This window comes from Microcaecilia unicolor, chromosome 1 (genome assembly GCF_901765095.1).
Source record: "Microcaecilia unicolor chromosome 1, aMicUni1.1, whole genome shotgun sequence".
Lineage (NCBI taxonomy): Eukaryota > Metazoa > Chordata > Amphibia > Gymnophiona > Siphonopidae > Microcaecilia > Microcaecilia unicolor.
The window spans coordinates 260,775,886-260,802,154 of record NC_044031.1 but is presented as its reverse complement, the minus strand read 5'-3'; the positions used below and the strand labels follow the sequence as shown (position 1 = coordinate 260,802,154).

The following is a 26,269-nucleotide window of genomic DNA, read 5'->3' as shown; positions in this document are numbered from 1 at the left end:
GGCTCATTTTTCAGTGGACTCCCTGCAGGACACTCTTGAGGAGGGGGAGCTGGCGTCGGGAGATGGGGGATGACACTACTGCGGCGAGGCTAACGTACCATTGCAGTAGTCTGTATGACAAAGCACTAATGATTGTATCATATTTCTAAAGAGATGCCTTGCGAAGAGGTGGCGTACCCGCTTCAGCTTCCACATCATGATGAACATCTTCTGTGTTTGCGCTGTTGCTTGTCTTTCAAATGTTAAAAAATGGTCAAAGATAACACCCAAAATCTTCAAATGATCAGAGATAGGAAGGATAAGATTGTTAACAACAATAGAAGTTGGATGAATTAAGTTGTGCTGTGAAGACAGAACAAGGCAGTGTGTGTTTTCTGTATTAAGCTTTAGTTGAAAAGCGTTTGCCCAAGAGCCCATAACATGCAGGACGTGTTCAACGGATTTAATAATCTCTGATTCTTTAGAATAGAATGGTATATATACTACAACATCATCAGCATAGATATACGGATTGAGTCCCAAATCAGCTAATGTGATTGCCAGTGGGGGGCCATCATAAAGTTTCCGTTGGTCTCCGTTGTCCGAGGATTATGCGATTCGGGTTCCTTGGACGGCGCAGGCTCACTTCGCCATGCACTGGTGGCTCCTGCCAGAGAATCTTCAATGTGGCATGCCTCTCGCTACTCCTGAGTGGCTGGTAGTGACAACGGATGCCAGCCTGTCGGTCTGGGGCGCTCACTGTCTCGGCCAGACGGCACAGGGCGTCTGGACTCTGATGGAGTCACGGTTGCCAATCTCTTGGAGTTGCGGGTGATTCGCCTAGCGCTTCAAGCCTTTGAGGCATTAGTTCGGAACCAGTCGGTCCGAGTTCTGTGCGACAATGCGACAGCAGTAGCATATGTCAACCGGCAGGGGGGAACCAGGAGTGCTCAGTTGGTGGTGGAAGCCTCTACCCTCTGCCTTTGGGCGGAGAAGCATCTTGCTGTTGTCAGCAGCTCACATCGCGGGAGTCCTGAATGTACAAGCAGATTTTCTCAGCCGGAACCGGCTGGATGCGGGGGAGTGGGAACTCTCTTGAGCAGCTTTCGACCAGATCACGTCCCTTTGGGGGGTTCAGGTGATCGATCTGATGGCACGCTTCTCAAATGCCAAGATGCCCTGGTTTTTCAGCAGGGGCAGGGAGTTCGGATCCGAGGGTGTAGATGCACTACTGCAGTAGTGGCCGCTGGACATGCTGTACGTTTTTCCTCCGTTGCCCATGATTGGATGGGTGATTGTCAGGATTGCACGTCATCCAGGAGCGGTAATTTTGGTGGCCCCGGATTGGCCCAGGCATCCTTGGTACGCAGATCTAGTTCGTCTGCTGATAGATGATCCGTTGCCCTTGTCAAAAATCCCCGATCTTTTGATTCAGGGACTGGTGGTCATGAAGGATCCCGCCCCCTTTGGGCTTACGGCTTGGCTATTGAAAGGACTTGTCTCAGGCGAAAAGGCTATCCTGAGTCTGTAATTGTTACCATGCTGCAGGTGCTCAAGCGTTCCACATTACCGCTTACGCAAGAGTCTGGCAAATGTTTGTCTCTTGGTGTTCATTGTCAGGGATATCGGCGGAGTCAGCTCCGCCCGCATCTATCTTGGCCTTCTTGCAAGAGGGACTAGATAAGGCACTCTCCTTGAGCTCTCTAAAGGTCCAAGTGGCGGCCTTGTCCTGTTTCTGAGGCCATGTCTGCAGTCACTTGTTGGCTTCTCATCCAGACGTGGTTTGTTTTCTCCGGGGCGTCAACCATGTTAGACCTCCTCGGGCTGCGGTTTTGCTGGAATGGAATTTGAACCTGGTGCTGCGAGCCTTGCAGTGTCCTACTTTTGAGCCCCTGGGTAAAACGTCCTTGAAGGATCTTACTTTGAAGACAGTGTTTCTGGTGGCGATGGCTTCTGCTAGAAGAGTGTCAGAGCTTCAGGCTCTGTTGTTCAGAGATCCATTTCTTCGTTTTTCGGAAGCAGGAGTGTCAATTTGGACGGTTCTTTCCTTTCTGCCGAAGGTGGTGACTCGTTTTCACGTTAACCAGGAGGTAGTTTTACTAGCCTTCAGGCAGGAGGATTACCCTAATGATTTTTGGGGGTTACGGTGTTTGGATGTCAGACGGATTCTGATTCACTATTTAGAGGCTACTAATTCTTTCCGTCGGTCAGATCACCTTTTTGTGCTTTTTGCTGGGCTTAAGAAGGGGGAAATGGCCTCCAAAGCCACGGTCGCCAGGTGTCTTCGGGAGGCGATTGCTTCGGCTTACCTGTCCTCGGGAAAGTCGCCTCCTCTGCAGGTTCACGCACACTCGACTAGAGCTCAAGCCACTTCCTTTGCAGAGTACCGGCTTGTGCCATTGGAAGACATTTGTACAGCAACTACTTGGGCGCCGGTGCACACCTTTTCCAAGTATTACCGGCTAGATGTTGCGGCGCGTCGGTGCCTCTGTGTTGGCTTCCGGAGGAGTTCGGTCCTGCCCTACTTGAGGACTGCTTTGGTACATCCCACAAGTCTCTGGATTGATCTGAGGACGCAATGGAAGGTAAAATTAGTTCTTACCTGATAATTTTCTTTACATTAGACCCATCAGATCAATCCAGAGGCCCTCCCTGGGATTCAGTTTCGACTATTCTGTGATCGTTCGTGTTGGGTTTGTTGGTTCTGTTCACGTTCCTCTGTTAATCTAGTGGTTAAAAAAAAAAAAAGAAGAGTTCTTTGGTTAATTGGCAGCTTTGGAGGGTTTTCCCTCAAAACACAAGCTTCTCTTGGAGAGGCAGGAGAGTATGGTATTTTCCAGGATGATGTTCTATTACTGCTTTGGTATCGTTCATACTGAAGTTCAGCTGGCTGCACATGCCCACTTGTGGTGAACTTCGGAGTTCTCTCTATCTCCACCTGCTGGTTGAGGGACAAAACCCACAAGTCTCTGGATTGATCTGATGGGACTAATGGAAAGAAAACTATCAGGTAAGAACTAATTTTACCTTAGCGTTAAGAAGTGTTGCAGGTTCTCTTCCTATTTTACAGCTTCACACGCTGCTAGTTAGTGTTAATAAACAATACTGTATTTTAAATACAGATACCCTATGCCTGTTCTTTATGCATGAATTATCTTTTCCATTCATTTTTAAGGGGTTACCATTGTTTTCCATATTATCTGACTTTTCATTTATCCGACAACGGCTCGGTCCCGTTTATGTCAGATAATCAAGGCTATACTGTGTATGGATAGTATAGTCACCACATCAGCACTACCCATTTAGTTTAGGCCTCCTATTTAGCAGGCATGTCATGATCAGAGAGAAGAAACACCATGCAAACACCTTCTGGAGCAGACAATAGCGTATGCTTGGGGATGGTGGGTTGGGCTATATTGGATGCATATGCAAGTCTGGATTATTGGTTTTAGGGTTTGATAGGGTGTTATTGGAACATTGTTTTCCCTTATTTATTGTGCTGGGTTTTGTTCTTCCTAGTAACAATTTATATGCAACAGCAATTGCCAGTGCCATAAAGGAGGTTTCTTTTTTTTTTTTTTTAATTACATTAGCTTGTGCATTCTTAAGAATTGTGTTGTGCCATTTGGGTGTGAAATCTTGGTAATAACTTAGGACCCGATGTTTAATTCCCCAAGCTGTTCTGAAGCAGCGCTGTAAAAATAGCACCAGAATAGTACAGGGAGTTAACTCTGTAATGATCAATACTAAAACCATGCAAATTTAGGCATGTTATTAGCGTTGGTTATCAGGGGAAAGTGATATACTTACACAATCCTCCCGCATTTGTTTGACAGGTCCGTACTGTCAAAAACAAAAAGCCAGACCTGTCAGACCTGGTCAGCTGCAGGCCAGCTTTGTTTGCCTGCTAGAGACAGTGCTGGAATCTCTGGATCCAGGGACCAGGCCAGAGACCAGTAAGAACTGCTGCTGAGCGAAAGACATTCATGTATGCTGTGACCTTGCAGGAGCAAGCCACCCGAGGAGACTGTTATATTTACAGAACTAGATGAATATTGATTCCTCCTTTCCAGTGAAGTGAACAGGAGCTTCTATCTTTAATAAATATTATTTGTTTTTCATGGTAACTTGCTGATTCTGTGTGGCTTGTCTTACCAAGCCCCTTGGCCCACCCTCGCTCATGTTACCATAGGTTCCCTATTGAGTTTTGTGTTCAATTCAAAATTCTCCTTTTCACATTTAAAGCCTTTAGGACAGACATTCTGTTATATTTACATTCCCTAACTATTCCATATACCCCTTCTCATATACTTAGGTCATTTAGGGGTCCTTTTACTAAGTGGTGGTAGGCACTAACATGTTCCTCCTGCACACCAAAATGCACTACCATGGGGCACACTCAAGCAGCTGGCGGTAGTTCAGGTATCAGCGTGTTTGGAGAGGGGGCAGAGAGTAAGAGTGCCCAGTGCTAATCGGTCACCATAGCTACATTGCTGCACACCAACCGATTAGCACATGGTTAGCACGTGAGCCCTTTGCACCTACTAAATAGGTGTCGTAATGGCTCATGCACTAATGCAACAAAGCAGTGGGTAAAAAACCAGGAGTTCCAGAGTGAAGATGAACCAAACTTTATTAATCAGTATATTGACTCGACACAACGTTGTGTTTCGGCTAAAGGGCCTACATCAGGAGTCTACAAATAAAAACAATATATAAACAAAATATAAAAGAATATAACACTAAAAACAAATGATAATACATATATAATCTGAAAACTGTGCAAATATCAAATGAGAAAATAAAGAACAAAACAGCTAGAGCATTCAAATGTCATGAAACATGAACATCTTGAAAGTAAATAAAGCTTAAAACATATATAACAAATATAAAATTTAAAATTTAAATGCTATGCAAATGTGATGTGATTTTAAAGTGAAAAGCTAATATAAAGAACAAAACAGCAAGCGCATTCATATAACATGAAGCATAATAATAGTAAATTAAACCTAAAACATATGCTTCACATTTACTATGTTTTAGATTTAATTTACTATTATTATGCTTCATGTTATATGAATGCTCTAGCTGTTTTGTTCTTTATTTTCTCTTTTGATATTTGCACAGTTTTCAGATTATATATGTATTATCATTTGTTTTTAGTGTTATATTCTTTTATATATTGTTTATATATTGTTTTTATTTGTAGACTCCTGATGTAGGCCCTTTGGCCGAAACACAACGTTGTGCCGAGTCAATATAGTGATTAATAAAGTTTGGTTCATCTTCACTCTGGAACTCCTGGTTTTTTACCCACTGCTTTGTTGTATTGTGACAATCCGTGGGATTTCGTTGAGTTCTCCACGTTTGTGGATTCTCTCATGCACTAATGGCCATGCGCTAACTAGAAAATTAGCACATGGCCATTAATTTAAAAAATGGAAATGCGGCCATTTTACAGCTGCAATAAAAGTGGCCTCAGTGCATGGAGAAACTCACGTGCTAATCACAGCACATGGCTTCTTTTAGCACAGCTTAGTAAAAGGGCCCCTTAATGACCATCGTCCCTGGACCTAGGCTTGCACAGTATGAGTCTGAGACATTCTGCATAATTTTTTACGGCTCCCTACCTATGGAATTCCCCACCACTAACTATTTGTGGTGAACTTTCCCTTAAACGGTTTAAATCTGAAGTGAAAGCATGGCTTTTTCGACAGGCCTACCCTTCTTAGTTTTATTACATAGATCTGGCATTCGACTCAGCAGCTCCTGTTCTCTTTTTGTTGTATCCCATTTGTGTGAATTATGTTGATACTACTTATCATTTCATTTCTAAAGCGTTACTAGACTTACGCCATTCATTGTTGTAGTTCTTTCTTTTTTCCAGTTTTTTTCGTTAGACTGCAAACCACCTAGCCCTGCTAGTCAGATGTGTGTGGTGTAGTAAATCGCAAATAAATAGTGTATGGGTAGTGCACGCACATTTGCAACTTACCGTGGGATGCCTCAGCATGCCCCATGGCATGCTATTTTAAGCTACAGTAAGCATGTGTTAGTGCTTACTGCAGCTTAGTAAAAGGACCCCTCTGCAGTGGCGTAGCCAAGGGTGGGCCTGGGTGGTCCCAGGCCCACCCAGTAGCAGCACAACTGTGATGTGGCTGGCAGGGATACCCAAGCCCCACCAGCCAAAAATTCCCAACAACTGACCCTCCTGCATACCTTGTAAATAGCAGATCTTCGCAAGCAGCGACTGATACATACTGTTCGCACTGGCCCCACAGCCTTCCCTCTAATGTATTCCTGCCTATGCAGAAACAGGAAGTTGCATCAGAGGGAAGGCTGTGGGGCCAACATGAGTAGTGTGTATTAGTTGCTGCTTGCTGCCGGTGAAAATCTGCTACTTAAAAGGTATGCGGGGGAGGGGGATTGTTTGCGAGACCATATGGCATGCAGGCGAGAGAGAGAGAGAGAGAGAGAGAGAGAGAGAGGGAGAGATCAAATCAATTGTTGGACAGGTCGGAGTTCTTCTGCCCACCCATTTTGTGTCCAGGCCCACCCAAAATTGGGTGTCTGGCTATGCCCCTGCCCCTCTGGCTATAACAGAACTCCACACACATTAAAAAATAAAAACCCCTTTTATTGCAGATGGATAGACTGACGTCTGGAACATCATTGCATGTCTGGGTCTGATTGCTAGCCACATAACAGCATAAGGACTTGGGTGGGGAAAAAAAGAGTACTGCCACATCGGGTCCTGCTTTCGGGTTACTTACATAAAGTAAAATGCCTTCTTAGGAAAAGCAGCGATACAAATATATTTTAGTACAGCACATGAGATACTCATGGCACTATGTGTACTTTACCTTGGCCAAAAAGTTTCAGTAGTATCAGGAATAGAATTACTCTAGCAGATGTGTGTGTTTGTGCACTATGGATACATTTCATTTTGATCAAAAATAACAAGCAAATAGCGGGGCTGGTGTTTGATTTCTGCAGTGCAGATTTCATAGGGCTCTGTGTGCCTGGTTTCTTCTTTTTCCAAATAGGAAAACTTGACCCCTTGAGGACAAGGAAACCAAATGAATAGTGTGCTATTGTGTAAACAGTCTGCTTGGGACTAAAAGCACTGTTAAAAGAAATGTATTACAACAAAGCATGTAAGCAAAACATAGGATAATTGCTATGAGGCCCAGGGGGGTCTTTTTGCAAAAAAAAAAAAAAAAAGCTTTTTTGGAAGATAGGGCCCAAAGGGCATGTTTTAAAAAGTGATACTCATATTTGTGTATCTCCATGTACTCATGCCAGCACTGTCCTTATAAATGAAACAAAATAAAGGCAAGTGTTGCTGCCATATGAAATGAGCAGAGGGTGCAGGGGCAGGTACAGCCCAGCTCCCTGTCAGCAGGTGTGCACATCTGTAAATGCAGCTATTGCAACTGGTTATATCTGGTCCCCATTGTTGCCAAATGTTTGGCCATTTTGTCATTGTATAAGTTGCCAATAGTGCACTCTATATGGAAAGAGGGTGCACCATTTCAGCAACAGGGCACACTTTTCCCAATAGGCTAGGTTGGAGGCAAATGTTCTGGTTCCAGATGCATGGACAGTAGCTTAATAGGCTAGTTAGAGCACTATAGACTAAGAAATACAAGTGTCTGATAAAGCTGAGATAAAGACTGAGGGAGTTAGTTAGTAAGCTGTAGTAAAATATTGTATTTTACCACTGCTTAATTTACTGCAGGAGCCACTAACAGTACTGCAGGTTAGTAACTCCTGCAGTAAATGAATAATGCAACTTGTGGTCAGCCTCGCAAGCTGCATTATTTTCCTCCCTGAGATTATCAGACCATTAATACATGGCTTAATTTTGCTGGGAGTCTTTTTGTTTTTTTAATTGTTCAATCTTTTCTTTAATTTCTTTACAAATAATAATAGACAAGTGAATTGAAAAAAAAAAAAAAAACTATCCAAAAACAAAAAAAAGCTTGCTGTAATCAATACCTTAACTTTGGGCTCTGTTTACTAAAGTGGGCTCTGCAAGTGATGTGGGAATTAGCTTATTCTGTCATGACAGTTTATGCTAATTCCTCTGTTACCTACCAAATGTGGAAGAGGGCAGGGAATGGGGGGACTGCACCTAATAGTTCAGGGGTGGGCAACCTCTGTCCTCCAGGGCCACAACCCAGTCGGGTTTTTATAATTTCTCCAATAAATATGCATGAGATCTATTTGCATACAATAGAGGCAGTGCATGGAAATAGACCTCATGCATGTTCATTGGAGAAATCCTGAAAACCCGACTGGGTTATGGCCTTCCAGGACCGAAGATGCTCACTCCTGTTATAGTTAATATGGAGGTAGTTACCACACATCAACTGTTAATGCACCACATAACTCAGAGGACACCACCTCAATAGAAGGTGTTAATTGCATGCATTATCCGCAGTGCAGTTCTCTTGTTGTCTCTCCATTAACTGTATGGGAAGAAGCTGGGTGCACACCCAGCAGTTAATGCAGAGTCTGTAGAGTAACTGCACATTATTTATGACAATTAACCTGCAATAACTACCCAATTTTACTCTCTTTAGTAAAGAAATGCAGATCTTGATTTGCTACAGAAATTCTCCCATTGGTTCTGCATTACTTTCATGAGATCTAGTCATTGCTTAAATCTGGTGTGATTTTGAACATTTGCATAAAAGATTTGACATTAAAGCCTACAGTGAATGTTCTCTTTCCCAAAGAAGAATATTTATTGTAGAATATAAAATGTACTTGTTATACATCTTTATACAGAGGTGCTGTGTGCTACTGATTTGTATCTTTCTGTAGGTAAAGGTAAAAAACCCAGCTTAAGCCAGGGGGTAAAAATGATCGGGGAAGGCAATGGCAACCCACCCTGCTTGCATATATGGAAAAGTTGTGAATGACACAGGGGCCACCACTTATATGACAATTTCTTGGCAGACTATTAGCAGGTTGGGTTGCCATTGTCTTCACCTCTAGCGTACCAATGGTAGGATGGTGGGGGTGGTCTGCTCCAGGTGCAGGCAGGAAGGGGGTGCACCAAGCACTTGCATGGCTGTTGATTCTGCCAGTTCCTTGCCACGGAACAGGAAGTTGACGTCAGAGAGGGCAGGGGACCAGCAGAGCTGACAGCTGCATGACTGCTCTGTGTACCCCTTTGCTGAGAGGAAGGTGTACTCCACCCAAGGGGGGGGGTGGGGGTGTGTATGCTCTGCCCTATGTGGCATCCAAAGTAGGTAAGCCACTGGTCTTTCCCAATCAAATTTACCCCATGGCTAAAGCAGGGTACCCATTTACCAAACTAAAGTGGATGGATGGCTGAAGTGGCCAGAGGCCAGCCTTCTGACAGAAATCCCACTGCAGAATTTGAACTCAAGTTGTGGGTTCAGTAGACAAGTGACCTACCAATTGCACCTCAGTGCTTTTCTGTAGAAAGTTTGTCCCAATTCAGGAATACCGCTGAACTGTAACACTCCATATATATCTCTATCAAAACTATGCAAGTGTTGATAAAGAGTCTGAAATATCTTTAATGGAAGGAGGAAAAGACCTCAGCTTAATGATCAAAATCAAGAATTTTTGTTTGTATCTTGAGATCAAAATAATGTGCCATTCAGCACTTGAACTGCTGAGCAATATCTTCACAGGTCTTAAAAAACCCTCCTCTTTCCACAAATTTCAATTTAATTTAAACAGTTTATCTGTATTCTTTATCTATATTCATCAATCAAGACTGCTTTTGAGAACATATTGTTTTCATTTGTAGACTAAGGGCTTCTTTTGCAAAGCCATGCTAGTGATTCCTGCGCGGCAAATGAGAGGAAGCCCATAGGAATTGAATGGGCTTCCTCTCATTTGCCGCACTGAGAATCAGTAGAACTGCTTTGTAAAAGAGGCCCTAAAGCATAGCGACTTATCTCATTGATCCTGCTCAACATAGTGCCTTTGTTTCGTTAAGGCTTGGATTAAACAGGACTTTGTGGCGGACGCATTGGCATAGCTCCTGATGAAGCCAGATAAGTTCTGTGTTCTCAAAAACAGTCTTGATTGATGAATATAGATAAAGGGTACAGATAAACTAAATTGAAATTTGTGGAAGGAGGAGGTTTTTTTAGACCTGTGAAGATATCGCTCAACAGTTCAGGTGCTGAATAGCACTCTATTTTGATCTCCAGATACAAACAAAAATTCTTGATTTCAATAGTTGATCTACTGAGGACTTATCCTCCTTGCACTCAAGATATTTCAGACTCTTTAATAATACTTGCATAGTTTTGATGGAGATTGGTTTCACACACAAGTGATAAGCCTGATTTTAAATTAGTTTTGAACACTCCATATATATCGCACATTACTCATGTTCTCTATTTATTCATGCAGTATGCTTTATTGTAGTGATTGAAATTGCATTGCATAGTCTGTTGCTACAAAAAGCTGGAGTCAGAGAATGAACGTATTACAAACTATCTCCCATTCGCACAGTTGGTACAAATAACTCGGAGACCAGTTTCGCAGATAAACTATTACAGCAGAGAGTAGTATGGAAAAGAAAACAAAATAATTGAGCATATACTATGGCACATCGCTGTAATCATTAAAGATGTTTGCTATTATTTTCTTAAGTGTCGTTAGCATGCACAGTCATGTGGAGCATAACTCATCACATAAATTGTCATGTTTGCAAGGTCATGATGCAGAGGCTGAAACTGAATATTTTAGACTGAAAATAAGATCATTATTTGCCACACTGCATTTATATTTCTCTCTGTAGAAATGTTTAAAGTATCAGTGGGAGATCAGGTTGAATTCTGTGCTGATGCTGTTAGGTGCGGCAGGCTGAGAACCAGGGAAGCCTGGCTCAAATCCCACCGCAGCTCCCTGTGATTTTGGGCAAGTCACATAACCTTCCATTGCCTCAGGTGCAAACTCAGAGATGCCAGGTTACCCAGTTAGAGGCTGGAGAGTTTGGGCCAGTCCTGATTTTGGACATACATTCCAAAGCAGCGTGGAATTAGTAGTGCCTGACCCTGCCCATTGAAATCAGCGCTGTAAGTTCCACAATGCACCAGGATGGAGTGGTTAGAAATCTCCAGCCTGGAACTGGGTAACTTGGCATTCTCTGCGAACTTAGACTGTGAGGTCTCCAGAGGCAGCATGTAAGAAATTAAAGGTGAACATTTTTTGTGATCGGTCCTAAAATATTTCGACCCTCATTTGACACACCTTATTAACCCCCCTGTTTACTAAAGCTGAGCTTGAGTTATCTGCAGCAGGGCCCATTTTATTCTTATGGACCCTGTTGCGGATAACTCGAGCTAAGCTTTAGTAAACAACCCCCTAAGTTTGAATATACATAAACCAGCATATAAACATGCGTCTGTCCCCATTTTATAAAGCCGGGATATGCACATCAAAACCCCCAAGTGCGTGCAAATGGCAACTGGGGTGTAGTCTGAGTGTGTTTTGGGTGAAACAAGGGCATGGCAAGTCCATAGACATTTAATCCCCATTTCAGAAGGAGAGTCACACTTACTACAGACCACACTTAGAATTTAGGAAACAGCTGCTGTTGAGCAGAACTCCACGGGAGGGATTGTGAGGCTGCAGCCTTAATCCTTCAGTGTTTTTGTCCCACTCAAATCCAAACTAGAAAGGGAAAATGATCATTCTGACAGCATCAGAATCATAACTGGTTATGTTTCGAAGATTTCAAAAATAACTGGTACCTTTTCTATATGTTTATTTTTCTGAAATGGATGTTTATGCTGCCTGCACTTGGTGCATAAAGGTTCATTTCTCTGTATTTCAGAACAGCCTCTACTGTTCTAAAATGCTACTGAAACTGGAGACATCCAGACTTGAACATCTCAATTCTGACTTCCTACACCCTTCCTAAAATGGGGATGATTGTGTGAGGTGGCCCAAGGGAACATGGCTGCCCTGGTCATTGCCAGCAGGGGCTGTCTATGTGCCACGTGTACCTAGACATTTCCCGCTGCAGCCAGAGCCTATATGGATAACTCTTATAGTGCTGTACATCTAGTGCTGTTATTCATATAGTGCTACATGTTTAGTGCTGCCCCTGGAACCCTGCTAGAGATTTTTCCATGCAGGTACTAGAAAGGCAGATATCATGGCAAGGGGATCTCTCAGATGCTAATTACTACATGTATAAGGGCAGGGCATGCATGTGTTTACCATGTGGAGCTGGTTTCTGTGTCCTAGGCACCCTTTTAGAATATTCTGGATATCCATGTTTACCATGGCAGCATTTTGTGAGATTGATGTTTACATCCTATATGATGTTGACAATTTTTAGACACTGTGGTAGGGGAGTGAAGATGTACTACTATACGTTTACATGTAGAGCCCTAGTAATCTAAAATATATCATAGGCTTGGCATATTTTTACTACAGTATCTATATTTCAACATCCAGAACTTATCTAAAATGGTGCTGCAGATAGCTTTGAAGGCATGAAAGGATTATGCTGTTATCTTTACATAAAATAACATATAACAAATATCAAAAACTGTACCTCTGACTTTTTTTTTCCTATCAGGATCTGCTGAAAAGATGTCACTCTGCTCAGGCCACATACCTCTTCCAGCAGGACAAGTTCTATGATGTCAAATACGATACAGGTGACAAGTCTATCCAGTGCAGCAGGCGGGCTGATGCCTTCAAATTTTGGCTGATGTGGAAAGCACTAGGGACTAGAGGCCTAGCAGAAAGGGTAGACCGCGCCCTTGCATTGTCCAGGTAGAGTACCTAATGTCAATACTCTCTGCTTGACACTTGATTGATTGCAGGTTCAGCGAGTATGGCAGAGGCTAGCTGTTGGAAAGCCTGATGTTTTTGAAGTTATATTTCATTATATGTTGAGGGGCATTTTTGATATGACATCTAAATGTGATATAACCGGCTATCCATCTCCCACAGTCTGAATATTGGGCCTTTGTACTCAGTACGTTTTTCTTTTGTGAGCATTTTTGGGAAAAAAAAGTCCAAGAGAAAAACGCACAAAAACAAGCCATTGGGATGTATGTGGGGGGGGGAGCATTCTTAGTAAACTGGCCACACAGACTTCTCTGCAGAGCAGTGAGGCATCCTTTATATTCTATGATGAGCCCTCCCAAACCCACCAAAAACCAACTGTACCCAATTGTACACCATTACAGTAGCCCTTAAGCCTGCAGGTGTCACATCTATGTAGGTACAATAGATTTTTGATGGGTTTTGGAGGCCTCACATTTTCCACCACACGTGTAACAGGTAGAGTGGGAAATGGGCCTGGGTTCCCCTTCTCTATAGTTCACTTCATCGAACACTAGGCTACTCCAGGGACCTGCTTGCTGCTCTAATAGGACTAGCCATAACATCTTTGGGGGTTCAGAGGGGGTCAGTGACCAATGGGGAGTAAGGGGAGGTCATTCCTTTATTCCTCCAGTAGCCATCTGGTCATTTAGGGCACTTTTTTATGACTAGTCGTGATTGAAACAGGTCTAGACCAAAACGTCTAAGTTTTAGCCCTGGACGTTTTTGCTTTTTCATTATGTCAGAAAAAGCCCAAGTTTTCGGACTGCTCAAACCCCGCCCCCACATGCCCCCTTGTGATTTGGATGCACTGCAGACAAACTGCATAGAAAAAGTCTCAAAATGGGTTTTGAAAATAGCGATTTGGACATTTTGGCAAAAAAAACCCCAAAATCATCTATCTGCCACTTTGTGCCGCTTTTTTGGATGTTTTTCTATTTTGAAAATGAGCCCCTTAATCTGACTTTAAAAATCTAAATTATAAAAAAAAGGGCAGCAGTTTTGTAAATGTGCCAGTTGATCAAGAAAGGGAATATTGTGCCCCACATAAAGAACTGCCTTACTGTTATTTGTCTCTAACTTATTTCATTCCAAAACTGTTCAGAACAATTTCAATATAATAATTTGGAGCTGTCCTGCCTAATGACAAACAGTAGTAGCCTGGAACCTATATCAAAAAATGGGATCATCAGAACGAATCAATTGCCACATTGGTAGCCATGGAGTAGCATTTTCAATATGACGTCTAAGTTCGACTTTAGACGTTTTGCAAAAAACATCCAAAATTTGAATAACAAAGAAGTTTTCCAAAAAGAAAAACGTCGATCTTTTGTTTTAGAAAATATAACAAGGGTTTGTGCTTTGGACATTTTGTTTTTTGGTTCATTTTCAAAACAAAAACATCCAAGTGAAAAATGTAGAAAATCAAGCCATTGGGATGTAGGAGGGGCCAGCATTTTTAGTAGACCGGTTCTCCCAGGCATCCCAGAAGATAAAAGGGGCACCCTAGTAGACTTCAAAAACATGCTCCCAGGTACACATCTCGCCATTAGTCTCATATCTTGTCTGCTGAGCCCCCCCAAAACCCACCCAAAACCCACTGCCCACAGCCATACACAATAGCCCTTATGGGTGAAGGGGGCACCTATATGTGGGTACAGTGAGTTTTAGCGCTCACAGTTTCCACCACAAATGTGACAGATAGAGGGAGATAGGGACCAGAGATCCCGTTCTCTGCTTTTCTGACTCAGGAGGTTCCATCCTTTTTGCCTTTTCATGTCAATCAGACTGTGTTTCTTCCTTCTTCTTCCAGGGAGGTCTATTCTGCAGAATATACTTCCCTGCAACTGTTGAATATGAAGTGCGTCCTTAAAGTTACCAATGATTTAAGGCAGTCTGAATATTTTTGTCATCTTTGCGGGACCTTGGAAGGGTTTGCCACCTCCAAAGTGACAGTGGTTCAATGGCTTAAGGAGGCTATTTCTTCAGCTTTACGTTCTAAGGGGTAGGTCTGCTCCCATTCATGTCAAAGCTAATTCTACCAGGTCTTTGGCGACTTCTTTGGCAGAGTCTAGGGCAGTTTCGTTGTCGGTCAGCGATGTGCTCTTCTTCTCATTTCTTTGTTAAGCATTACCATTTGGATGTGTCTGCTTGAGCAGATGCTTCCTCAGGGCCACAGTTCTCGCTGCAGGGATATCACAGTCTCTCCTCACTTAAGGATTACTTTTGTACATCCCATTTGTCTGGACTGATCCTTGGGATATAATGGAAGGAAAAATTAATTAATTACCTGATAATTTTTCGTTCTTTTACTCCCAAAGGATCAGTCCAGAGCCTGCCCTTCTGTGATGGTTTTGGTTTTTACGGTTTCTACGTAATTTCAGGTGTCTGTATTGTTCTGGTTCTGTTATTTCTAAGGCAGGAGCTTTGCCCTTTATTTCATAGTTCTTTTTTCTATCTGGAGGCTGGAGTTTTTGTTTCTCTGGAAGTCACTCTTTCACTGCTTTGTTATCGAATACTGGCTTGGTTGCTAAGCACAGGAGCTTATGAAGCATAACTCATTAGAGTTTTCTATCTCCACCAGCAGGCGGGTGGTCACTACCCATTTGTCTGGACTGATCTTTTGTAATTAACAAATATTTTCATATCAAATAAAATATAACCATAACAGTAACCATCTCAATACATAGTTTCTTACAAAGCTAAAAATTGGGCATCAAAGGCCAGTATGACTACAAGAATGTTCAGGATCGCTCATGTTAGATCAGGGATGGGGTGAAGGAGGGTTGGAGGGAAGCTTGGACTTTGTGATAGGTGGGGTAGAGGGTGGGGCTTGACCTGGTAGGGAGAGTTTCAGTCAGGGGGGGACCCTGCTCTGCTGATCCAGGGGGCGTCATTCCCACCTTAAGGGATAAGGGAATTACTTATTTGTCCTGTTTGTCTTGATTAGATTGTAAGCTCTGTCAAGCAGGGACTGTATCTTACATGTTTTCTGCACAGCGCTGCGTACGTCTAGTAGCACTATAGAAATGATAAGTAGTAGTAGTAGTAGCTTTGCAGCCTGATGCTCCTGGGCCACTGAAATAATGCCACCTGCAAAGTAGCTCACAATCAGTTTTCGTGATTCCTTTAAAACAGTATTCAGCAACATGTTGATATCCTGCAGGTTGATGAATCCCAAGGGAAATCAAGGTGCTTTAAAAGATGATCTTTTACTGCTCCTTGATGAATTCCCCACTAAGTTTCAAACACAGCACATTCCAGTGCTTCTCATAATGTACTGCAGTGCGATAAATGCCTACCCATAAAACCGTGGTTGGTGCTTTAGGATTAAAGGCAGAGTGCACATGATACTGGTGGTTTTTTTTAGGGAATGTTGCTTTGGAGATTCTTCTATATTGAATTTAGTAGAGGTGGGAGAACTCTTGATGCCTTAACTCATGAAGAAGAAATAACAGAAATCAGTGTTTTGCAGGTGGGCATTCACAACTTTGCAGCACATTATGAGATATATTAACTTGTGATAAGCAATTTTCGCATGTTGCTGAAGGATTGTTCCTCACTGCATTGCTAATGGAGTGTGTGTTTTTCAAAACTTAATGTGGTTATTCAGCTTGTTTGTACATATTTCATATTCTACTCTGTATAAAGAATAAGTTTTTAAAGTGGGAATTTGTTTCACTGATCTACACGATGGATGATATACTTTCGGTATGAATAAATAAAACTGTTCAGGAAGTGATTAAGAATGGGAATTTTAGAAAATTATTCACACCCCTTTATTCAGTACTTTGTGGAAGCCAGATCTGTGAGTGATTCCTAACAGCTGTGAGTCATTTTAAGATAAGCGTTTTCCATTGCATGATGGTGCAGTTTTCCTTTTGGCAGAATAGATCAAGCTTTTAGAGGCTGGCTAGGGATCGGTTACAAGTTGCAGTCTGGCCACGTCTGGGTTTTGCCTGGGCAACTTTAGGACATTCATGAGATGTACATTCAGTTATTTAATTCACCTTAAAATTATAGGGTGTACAAAATCAATTTAATGCATGTTAACCTATGAATCAAACTACTTACGTTTAAATTGTGAGTTTAACAAGTTCTAGTGCATGTTAACAAATGTTTTGACTAAAGCAAATCCAGGGAAGGAAGTGGGGCACAATAAACCATCAAAACACTAACAAACTACTTCCACTTAATATCTTGTGAATACCAAACATATATCTTATTGGACCTAATAAAGTGTTTTAAAACTAATGTGTGCCATCAACATAAAACAAGCAAACAAACAAAAAAAAAAAAACAGATCAAAGATCAGGAAGGAAAAAAATGGGAAAGAAAAAGGAAAACCAAAACGTTTTGGCCTATGTACACCGTAAGAGTCATTTTCTTTTTGCTGAATTGCTCCGTTGTAGCTTCTGTTTTGTGTGTAGGGTCATTGCCATGCTGACAGGTAAATCTCCTCAACCCCAGGTCTATGCTAGTCTGTACTTTTACCATCTGTCTTTCCCTTACTCTTTCCTGTTCCCAGCAGTACAAAGACCTGCAATATAATGTTGCTACCACCATGCTTTAATGGAGGGATGGAGCTAGAAGGTTGATATGCTGTTTTGCTTTGCCACAAAATTTATTTATTTACTGGAATTTATTTACTGCCTTTATCAAGACATTCATCCAAGGCAGTATACAGAGCTTAGCTTTGGTAATAAAATATTAATACTCCAATTTGATATGTCCAATGCCTTTGACACTGTTGATCATAATATCCTTCTAAACATCCTTGACCATTACTGAATCTGTGGAGCTGTGTTAAAATGGTTCTCAGGCATCCTGAGGTCTAGATCATACCAAGTGAAACAATCAGGTACAATTTCATCAGCATGGTCCCCTGTTTGTAGAGTGCCCCAGGGCTCTCCATTGTCCCCCATACTATTTAACATCATGTTGATTCCATTAGGCAATTTACTGGAGAAAAATGGCCTCCCAGCATTCATTTATGCAGGCGATGTTTCCATCTGTATTCCATGCACTAAAGAAATAAATTAAATTACTCATATCATCAGATTAGGTATCTCTCTAATGGAATCTTGGGAATCCAGTCTCAAATTAAAACTCAACACTGATAAAACTAAATTCTTATAGTTACAAATAATCACCACGCTATAAATCTTAAATTATTCGCCATTGAGAACATCAGATATCCCCTTGACTCAACTATGAAAATCTTAGGAGTCACAATTGACCAATTCCTCACTCTGGATATCCAAATTTCCAAAGGTCTCAAGTGTCTTCAATTCATTATTGAAATTGAGGAGACTAAGACCATTCTTTGCAAAATCAGTCTTCCGTACCCTAGTTCAATTACTGCAATGCTATTTACACAGGACTTAAAGGGGGTCTCCTCTAAAAACTACAAACCGCTCAAAACACTGTTGCACGTCTCATATTCAGACTACCATGCTTCACCAAAGCAACCACCCTTCCGTAGCGTCCCACAGATCAATCCAGAGACTTGTGGGTTATGGCCCTCTACCAGCAGGTGGAGATAGAGAGAACTTCAGAGGTTTACTATATGTGGTCATGTGCAGTCAGCTGAACTTCAGTATTCTCTCTATCTAGCAGGTGGATGTCATATCTGTGCAGCTCTGGATTGATTGGCTCCTGGCCTGGTCCCCTGGGTCTAGTCAACTTTTGGGGTGTCCCGGTCTTGAGCTTGGGTGCACACCTGGTGGTGCCAGGTCCCTCCCTTCCTCCCCCAGCAACCCCTCCTCTTTTCCTGATTGGGGTTTGTGGTTCTCCGAGGGGTTGAGTAGTCATTATCCTATCTGCGCCTGTGGGGCAGAGCAAAAGCGGCTCCCAGTGTGGGAGCCACTGGGCTGTAGCAGTTTCCCATGCTGGAGATCCACTGTACAGCCCAACTCCGTGGAGCGGTGTGCTCCTTCCCTCCCAGTTCATTTTGGTGGGCGCAGGGCAGTGGTTTTCTTGGGTATACGTGCGTGCTTGAGGGCGCCATCTTTCTTGCCACTCCACATGGCAATGCTGAAGCCCCAGTTTCTTCATATTTGGTATTTAAGGGCTTCTGAGGAAGGAGGCCTGGGGCGGTTTGCAGACTCCTGTGGGAGTCCTCGGGTCTCCCACAGTTTTGAGTCTCCCGCAACTTTCCAGGGGTGAGGTTGGAGATCTATTAGTCCCCTGCAGCTGTTCTGTGTCAGCGAGAGCCTTAAGCTGCAGCTTGGAAAGTACTGACTATCTGAAAGTCTTCTGGTAGAGATGCCTGTGCATCACTAAGTGATTAAGAGTCTAGGGTGTTTACGGTTCAACTTTTCACAATGGGAACCTTACAGTGTGTAATAGTTCTGTCTGGTGGGGAGAGTTTCTAGCCTCCCTGGACCTCAAGGAAACTTACTTCATATTCCCAGTGCTCCTTGCTGCAGAGGGATCTTATTGATTTATGACCATGTCATTCAGCCTTTCTATGTTGCCGAGGACATTTTTGCAAGGTCATGGTGGAAGTGGCAGCTTTCCTTTGTGAGGATGGATTGCAGGTTCATCCGTACCTCGTGACTGGCTGATTTGTGGCTCTCTCTATCAAGAGATTCTTGCTATTTCAAGATAGCTACTCGTCTTCAGGATTGGTAATCAGTGTCACCAAGAGTCAGCTGTTTCCCTCACAAATCTTTGCTTATCAGGGAGTGCTGTTCCATATAGGCTTGGGAAGTCCTTTTTTTTTGCTCCTCAGCAACAGGTGCCAACCCAAATCAGGTTTTACTTTCCCTACCAGGTCCAGGATATGGGAATATGTTCAAGTTATGGGCACAAGGTTCTCTTTCTTGGACATTCCCCCATGGGCCTGAGACCGTATCAGACCACTTCAGGGGTTCCTTCACTGCTTTGGTCCCCATCTCTTTGGTTCCCTTCAAGCCAATTTAGTCTCAATGGGTGATTTCAACACAGCTTTCTGCTAATATTTCAGTTCTCTCTCCCTGGAGGTGGCTATCTGCAGCTTGTGGGCTGCTAGGGTGTGCTGTAGCTGGTGGCAACAGATTTTGGATCCCTTCCAGAAGGTAGACAGTTGACCGCCTCCTCACTTGCCAGATGTAGAGTCGAGGCCAGCTTAATTGCCAGTTTTCTTCTATGATTTGTTTTCGGTGCCAAATAAACAGACGTTTTTGGCGGTCACAGCCTGTCATTTCATGTGGTTGAGCTGCTGGGTGGTGAATGCAGCTTCTAACAATGGCTAGTTCAGCTCACTTTTCAGGGCAGTTATTGTTTGAAGACTCCATGAAGTTGGTGGAAGACCTGGGTAATTTATAGACTCAGCGTCTTCCTGAGAACATGTCTACAAGTTCTTTTTGGTCGGGTCAGGCTTGCCCTTATCTTTACGACACCAGGAGCTGTATTTTCAAAGCACTTAGACTTACAAAGTTACCTAGGAACCTATGGAACTTTGTAAGTCTAAATGCTTTGAAAATGAGCCCCCAGGGCTATCATCTTGGGCAGCCTAGTTTTCTTCAGCAATCCAGTCCAGGCAGGTTCTCAGAACTCCCGATTTCATCCGTTTGAGATCCTCTGGATTTCTGGGTGCACAGTCCTGTCTTTTCTGCATACGGTAGTTTCTGCCTTCCATCCTATTCCACCTTTTTCTCTTCCCGCTTCTTGGATGTTCACCATATACTCCTATACTATTTGGAAGTGACCAACGAGTTCCGTTGGTCAACTCTTTGCTTCTTGCTTTGCTCAGGACCATAGGAAGGTACCATAAGAAGGCTCGCCGCTTTTAGATTGGCAGATGTGGGCATAGCGGTTTTGACGTCAGGAGGAGCAGACCTTTTGTAGAATAGGTGTCAGTATGAAGCTGAAGAGGAGTAGCTGTGACTTCCTACATAGCCTTATGCACTGCTAAAGACTGTAGCGGTCTTCTAGTGCTCACCGTTTTAAGATTAGCAGATGTAGCGGTGGCAGGATCAGAAGCAGACATATTCAGAACCTGGAGAGCCTTAGGTATATAGGAAGGTGGCAAATCCTTATGAAACACCCACACTGCAGTAGGATCATTAGATTCCTGACCTGCTGAGCAGAAATGCCTCCCGACATACTCTCATGTTGTCCTCTGGCTGGTCACAAGAAAGGGGATCTGGCTTCAAGAGCTGCAGTGGCTGTTGGCTGGGAGAGGCAATTTCTTCAGCTGGCCTCTGTATGGGACAGTCTCTCCCATTGCGGATGGCAGCGCTTTCTTCCAGAGCGCAGTTGACTTCCTTTTCCGTGTCCTGTGTGGCTTCCATGGCTGCCCTTCGTAGTTCGGCCATTTGGTCCTCTGTCCTGCCGTGGTTGGCTTTTGCTTCTCCTTCTTATCTACAAATGCACTCAGTCTGCAGCCCCTCATTACCTCTCTACCCTCATTTCCCCTTACGTTCCCGCCCGTAACCCCCGCTCACAGGACAAATCCCTCCTCTCAGTACCCTTCTCCACCACCGCCAACTCCAGGCTCCGCTCATTCTGCCTCGCCTCACCCTATGCTTGGAATAAACTTCCTGAGCTCTTATGCCAAGCCCCTCCCTACCCATCTTCAAATCTTTGCTCAAAGCCCACCTCTTCAATGTTGCTTTCGGCACCTAACCATTTACCTTTCAGTAAATCTAGACTGCCCCAATTTGACTGCCCCTATTTGACTGACTGTACATTGTCCTTTAGATTGTAAGCTCCTTGAGCAGGGACTGTCCTTCTATGTTAAATTGTACAGCGCTGCGTAACCCTAGTAGCGCTTTAGAAATGTCAAGTAGTAGTAGTAGTATCTCCCACTTGATCTGCTGTCCTTCCCTTGCCAGGCTTTGCAGGCTTGGCGTGGCAGCGCTAGGCATTCCAGATTTAACGTGGCAGCACATGTAACCGTGGCCTGTGGATCATTGCTCCAGTCTGCTGAGGTTGTAGTACCCCGCCCCACTTGAGGACTGCTTTGGTACATCCTACAAGTCTCTGGATTGATCTGTGGGATGCTATGGAAGGTTAAATTAGTTCTTACCTGATAAGTTTCTTTCCATTAGTCCCAACAGATCAATCCAGAGGCCCACCCTTTGTTGTTCTGGATTTAGTGTTTTCTTCTAGTTGCCTCAGTTTCATCAGATTCATTCATTTGATTTTTGGCTACAACAACAACAAACAAAAGGCAAAACAAATCAAAACATAAAGGAAACCTGTTACCCTCCCGCAGGAGTGGTTGAGGAGCCTACATGGACTTTATGCAGGCAGGAGAGGACTTCCTCTTTTGTCTTCCACTGCTTTGGTATCGACAATACTGAAGTTAAGGTGTCTGCACATGACCACATATAGTAAACCTCTGAAATTCTCTCTATCTCCCCTGCTGGTAGAGGGACATTATCCACAAGTCTCTGGATTGATCTGTTGGGACTAATGGAAAGAAAATTATCAGGTAAGAACTAATTTTACCTTCTGTATGATTTGCATTGGCTGCCAATAAAAGATAGAATATCATTCAAGCTATGTACCTCCATTCACAAAATTTTGTATGGTTTGGCCCCAATATACGTGAACAACCTCATTGAATTACCCTCATGTAATGCCTCTATATCATCTAGAGAATATTTTATCCTATATTTCCCGAATTGTAAAAAAGTAACCTACAAAACAAACTAACTTTTCATATCAAGGTACTAAAATTTGGAGCTCCTTATCTAAAACCATCAAATGCACCGATGATTATTTGTTATTCCGAAGTCTATTGAAAACTCACTTCTTCAGTCTAGCCTTTAAGGAAATAAGCACTCTTCTCAAATAAACTCATGGTATTAATGTTTACCTCCTCCCACTACTCCTGTCTATCCCAGTTATTCCTAGCCCTTTGCCTTTTTTCTCCATATTTCAATTATGTAGCTTAAAAACTAAGGGCCTCTTTTAACAAGTTATGGCAAAAGGGGGCCTGCGCTGGTGTCAGCATGTGTTTTTTCGCAAGCACTGAGGCCCCCTTTTACTGCAGCAGGTAAAAAGTAGTTTTTTTTCAGGAAATAGCCATGTGGCAAGTGAAGCACTTGCTGCACAGCCATTTCGAGGGGGGGGGGGGGAACCCTTATCGCCACCTCAAGGGCTTCCACGCTAACCCTGCGGTAACTGGGCAGCACACAGCACTGCCTGATTACCACTGGGTACACACCAGCGCAACAAAAATAAAAATAATTTTGTAGCGCTGGATATGACAGTGCGCTGGGGGTGGTAAATACCGCCGGGCTGTTGCGGAAATCCTGGTGATAATTCCTTTTTAGAGAGTGGTAAGCCTGCATTGGGCTTACCACTGCTTTGTAAAAGGGGCCCTAAGGGCCATGTTTACTAAGACGTGCTATTGGTTTTAGCGAGTGCTAAAATTTAGCACACGAAAATTCTAGAGACACCCATATATTCCTATGGGTGTCTCTAGCATTAGTGCACATTAATTTCTAGCGTACATTAATTTTTTAGCGTGCTCTGAAAATGCTAGCACGACTACAGCGTGGCTTAGTAAACAGGGCCCTAAGTATTTAATTACATCTGTTCCTAACTCAAATTTTAGTGGTCTAACATTATGTGATGTATTTTACTTTCTATTAATATATTTTGAAAATGTTCATGCTTTTCTAATTGTTATGTAAGCACATTGAACCTGAGTTCTACTTGGACTAATGCGGGATATAAATGTCATAAATAAATAAATAAATGTACATTTTAACGTAAAACTTACAATTTTGTTAACAAAACAATAGTAAAATGACCAAATACAAGCATAAATACAATCAGTAAGATAAAGTTGGAAATGGCAAATTGAATCCTAGTAATAGAACTAATGATATAGTATCAGAATTATACACATTTAACTACATTGTAGAACAATCATCATATAACAGAAATATACAAAAAAAATCAATACAATACAAATGATATCATAATAGCATGGTGGAAAAACATTCAAATAGCAGCATAATATTGCTTAGCATTAAGACCAATAATTTGGTTTCACCAGACCATAAAGGTTTCTCCAATATACATTCAGTGCCCTAGGAGTTTTTGTTTTGCAGATGTTATGTGGCACATCATATAACTTTTCTTCAGTAGTGGCATATCCTTACCTCCCTCCCATACATACTATGTTTGTGGATAGTTCTCTTTAAGGAGTCCTCCATCCTCTGGGGAGCCCTGCAGAATTTGCCTGCCCTCTGTGATTATAACTGTAACATTGCTGCACTACCCCCAATTGTAAGAATGCAGGTGGAGGAATCTCATGTTTTGAAGAGAACATTCTGGAGCAATCTTGAAACTGTTGAATGGTCAACATTTTTCCCAGTCTCAGTCAGAGAACTCTGTAGTTCCTTTACATTTCCATAGGCCTCACAGTGACCTTTTTCAACAGTTTTCTTAACCCACAGCTACTGACTTTGGAGGGTCTATCTGAAGCAGACAGTATGTTGGTGGTACTAAACTGTCTTCACTTTACAATAATAGACCTGAATGTGTTCCAAGAGTTGTATGTAGAAATCTTCTTGTAGCCTTTCAATAATTTTATCCCGGAATTCCTTCAGCTGCCTCATATTGGGCATCTTTAGACCTTTGCTTCAAATTTACTTCAACAGAAGTGAGGCAGGATGCTGTGCCCAAACAGAAGAACACAAAACAAAACAACACTCTAACTAGAGTAGTCAAAAATAAACTTTAATAAATAACTTAATTTGAAAACTGCAGTCTAGTCAGCACTAGTTGGAGATAAGGCCGGCGATTTCTGATTTCGTGATCCCTCGGTTCGTCGGTGCCGCCGGTTTCCTCTGCCCTGCGGGACTGGCCCACTGTGCTCTGCCTGAGCCCCTGTCGCTGCCGCCCGATCATTGACTGCTGGGTGCAGCGATGTTGCCTCTCCCCTGCTCGTCATCTCATCCGTCGGGGAGCCCGCCGCCTTCGCGTTTTCCTGGCCGCCTGTCAGACTTGTTCCCTGGCTCTTTCTCTTCGGCCTGCCAGATGCAGTGGAAGAGGTCTCTGGCCTGGTCAGCCCCAACAGTTGGTGCTGCGGAGGACGACCTTTTGGTCTGCCATCTTGCCTCCTGCGCTGCTGACTCTGTCACAGAGGAAAGCCTGCCACCAGCTTCGTCCTGCTTCTGCATCCTGTGCTGTTTTTTCGGAGCTTCATTTGCCTTGCTGGACCTGTTCGTGATGGACTGGATTCCCATCATTCCTCTTGGACCACCGGGATGTTGCCCATCTTCGTCTCCCTTACCTTTCCCTTTCCCTTCTCATCCAGCTTTCCTGCCCTAACTATTGACATGTAATTGTAACTGTATTTATTTTATTTTATTAGTTCATTGTAAGCCGCTTTGGCTGCAAAACTGCGGCAAAAGGCGGGGTATAAATGTCCTAAAATAAATAAATAAATAAATAAAAACAGATGATAAACCCAACATGGCTGTGTTTCACCCATGGTTTGCATCAAGGGTAAAAACACTGATTGTAAAAGCAAAGTAGTGTAAACAGTGTCAAAGTGGTGGACACCAGCTATAAATCTAGTGAAAGGAAGCGAAAAGTATGGGACCACATTAAAAAAAACCCCCATCAGCAGTAGATGATAGACACAGTATCACAGTGCTAAAAAAACAATTCTGGATCTGGCAACCAATAATCTAATGTGTGATGTGTGTCTAAGGAAATTGGGAAAGTAATAGGATGAGTATTTTGTAATTTAGTCCAATCACTAGTCTTAAGCCGAATCGATTACTGCAATGGCATATACGCAGGGTGCAGAGACCTACTTCTCAAAAAACTACAAACTGCCCAAAACACAGCAGCACGACTTATCTTCGGAGCATCAAAGTTCAACAGTTCCAGACCTCTTCGTGAGAAATTACACTGGCTTCCTGTACAGGAGCGAATAACTTTTAAAATTTGCACCCTAGTAGATAAGATCCTCGACGGAGCAGCTCCAGCATATATGGATGCCCTTGTCAACTTACCACCAATGAATTCACTCCAATCTTCTCGTTCATACTTAAACCTCCATTACCCTGCTCCACCTTTTCGTATATCAGCACTCATTTGTGGAATACATTACTTAAATCTGTAAAAACGGTTCAAGATCATCTGACTTTCAGGAAGTCTCTCAAGACCTACTTATTTGGGCAAGCTTACCCTAAAGATCCCGTCCTGCCTCTGTGATTCCTGGACACCAACTCCTCTAAAGATCTTGTGGACTTAACTACTTTCTCTTAACCCTGTACCTTTCCGCCCCTCGTATCACATTACATTTTTTGTACTTTCCTGTTTGTTAACTAAATGTTGTAAGCCACATTGAGCCTGCCAGTGGTGGGAAATTGTGGGGTATAAATGAATAAATAGGGTAATAAGAGATATTTGGCAGTAGTGGAGAGGTCGAGTAGATGCTGATTCGTTTTTTCATAAGGTGTCTCCATTACTGTTACTGGATGAG

The 26,269-nt window shown here is 42.9% G+C and overlaps 1 protein-coding gene across 4 annotated transcripts in view; it reads left to right on the top strand.

Moving 5' to 3' along the window:
- Positions 1–26,269, top strand: part of GADL1 (glutamate decarboxylase like 1) — a 260,588-nt gene that overhangs the window by 122,954 nt on the left and 111,365 nt on the right. For all 4 annotated transcript variants that reach the window (XM_030205926.1, XM_030205918.1, XM_030205934.1 and 1 more), the window contains exon 12: positions 12,569–12,768. In XM_030205926.1, coding sequence (XP_030061786.1) covers positions 12,569–12,768 — 200 coding nt within the window. The remainder of the gene's footprint in view (positions 1–12,568; positions 12,769–26,269) is intronic.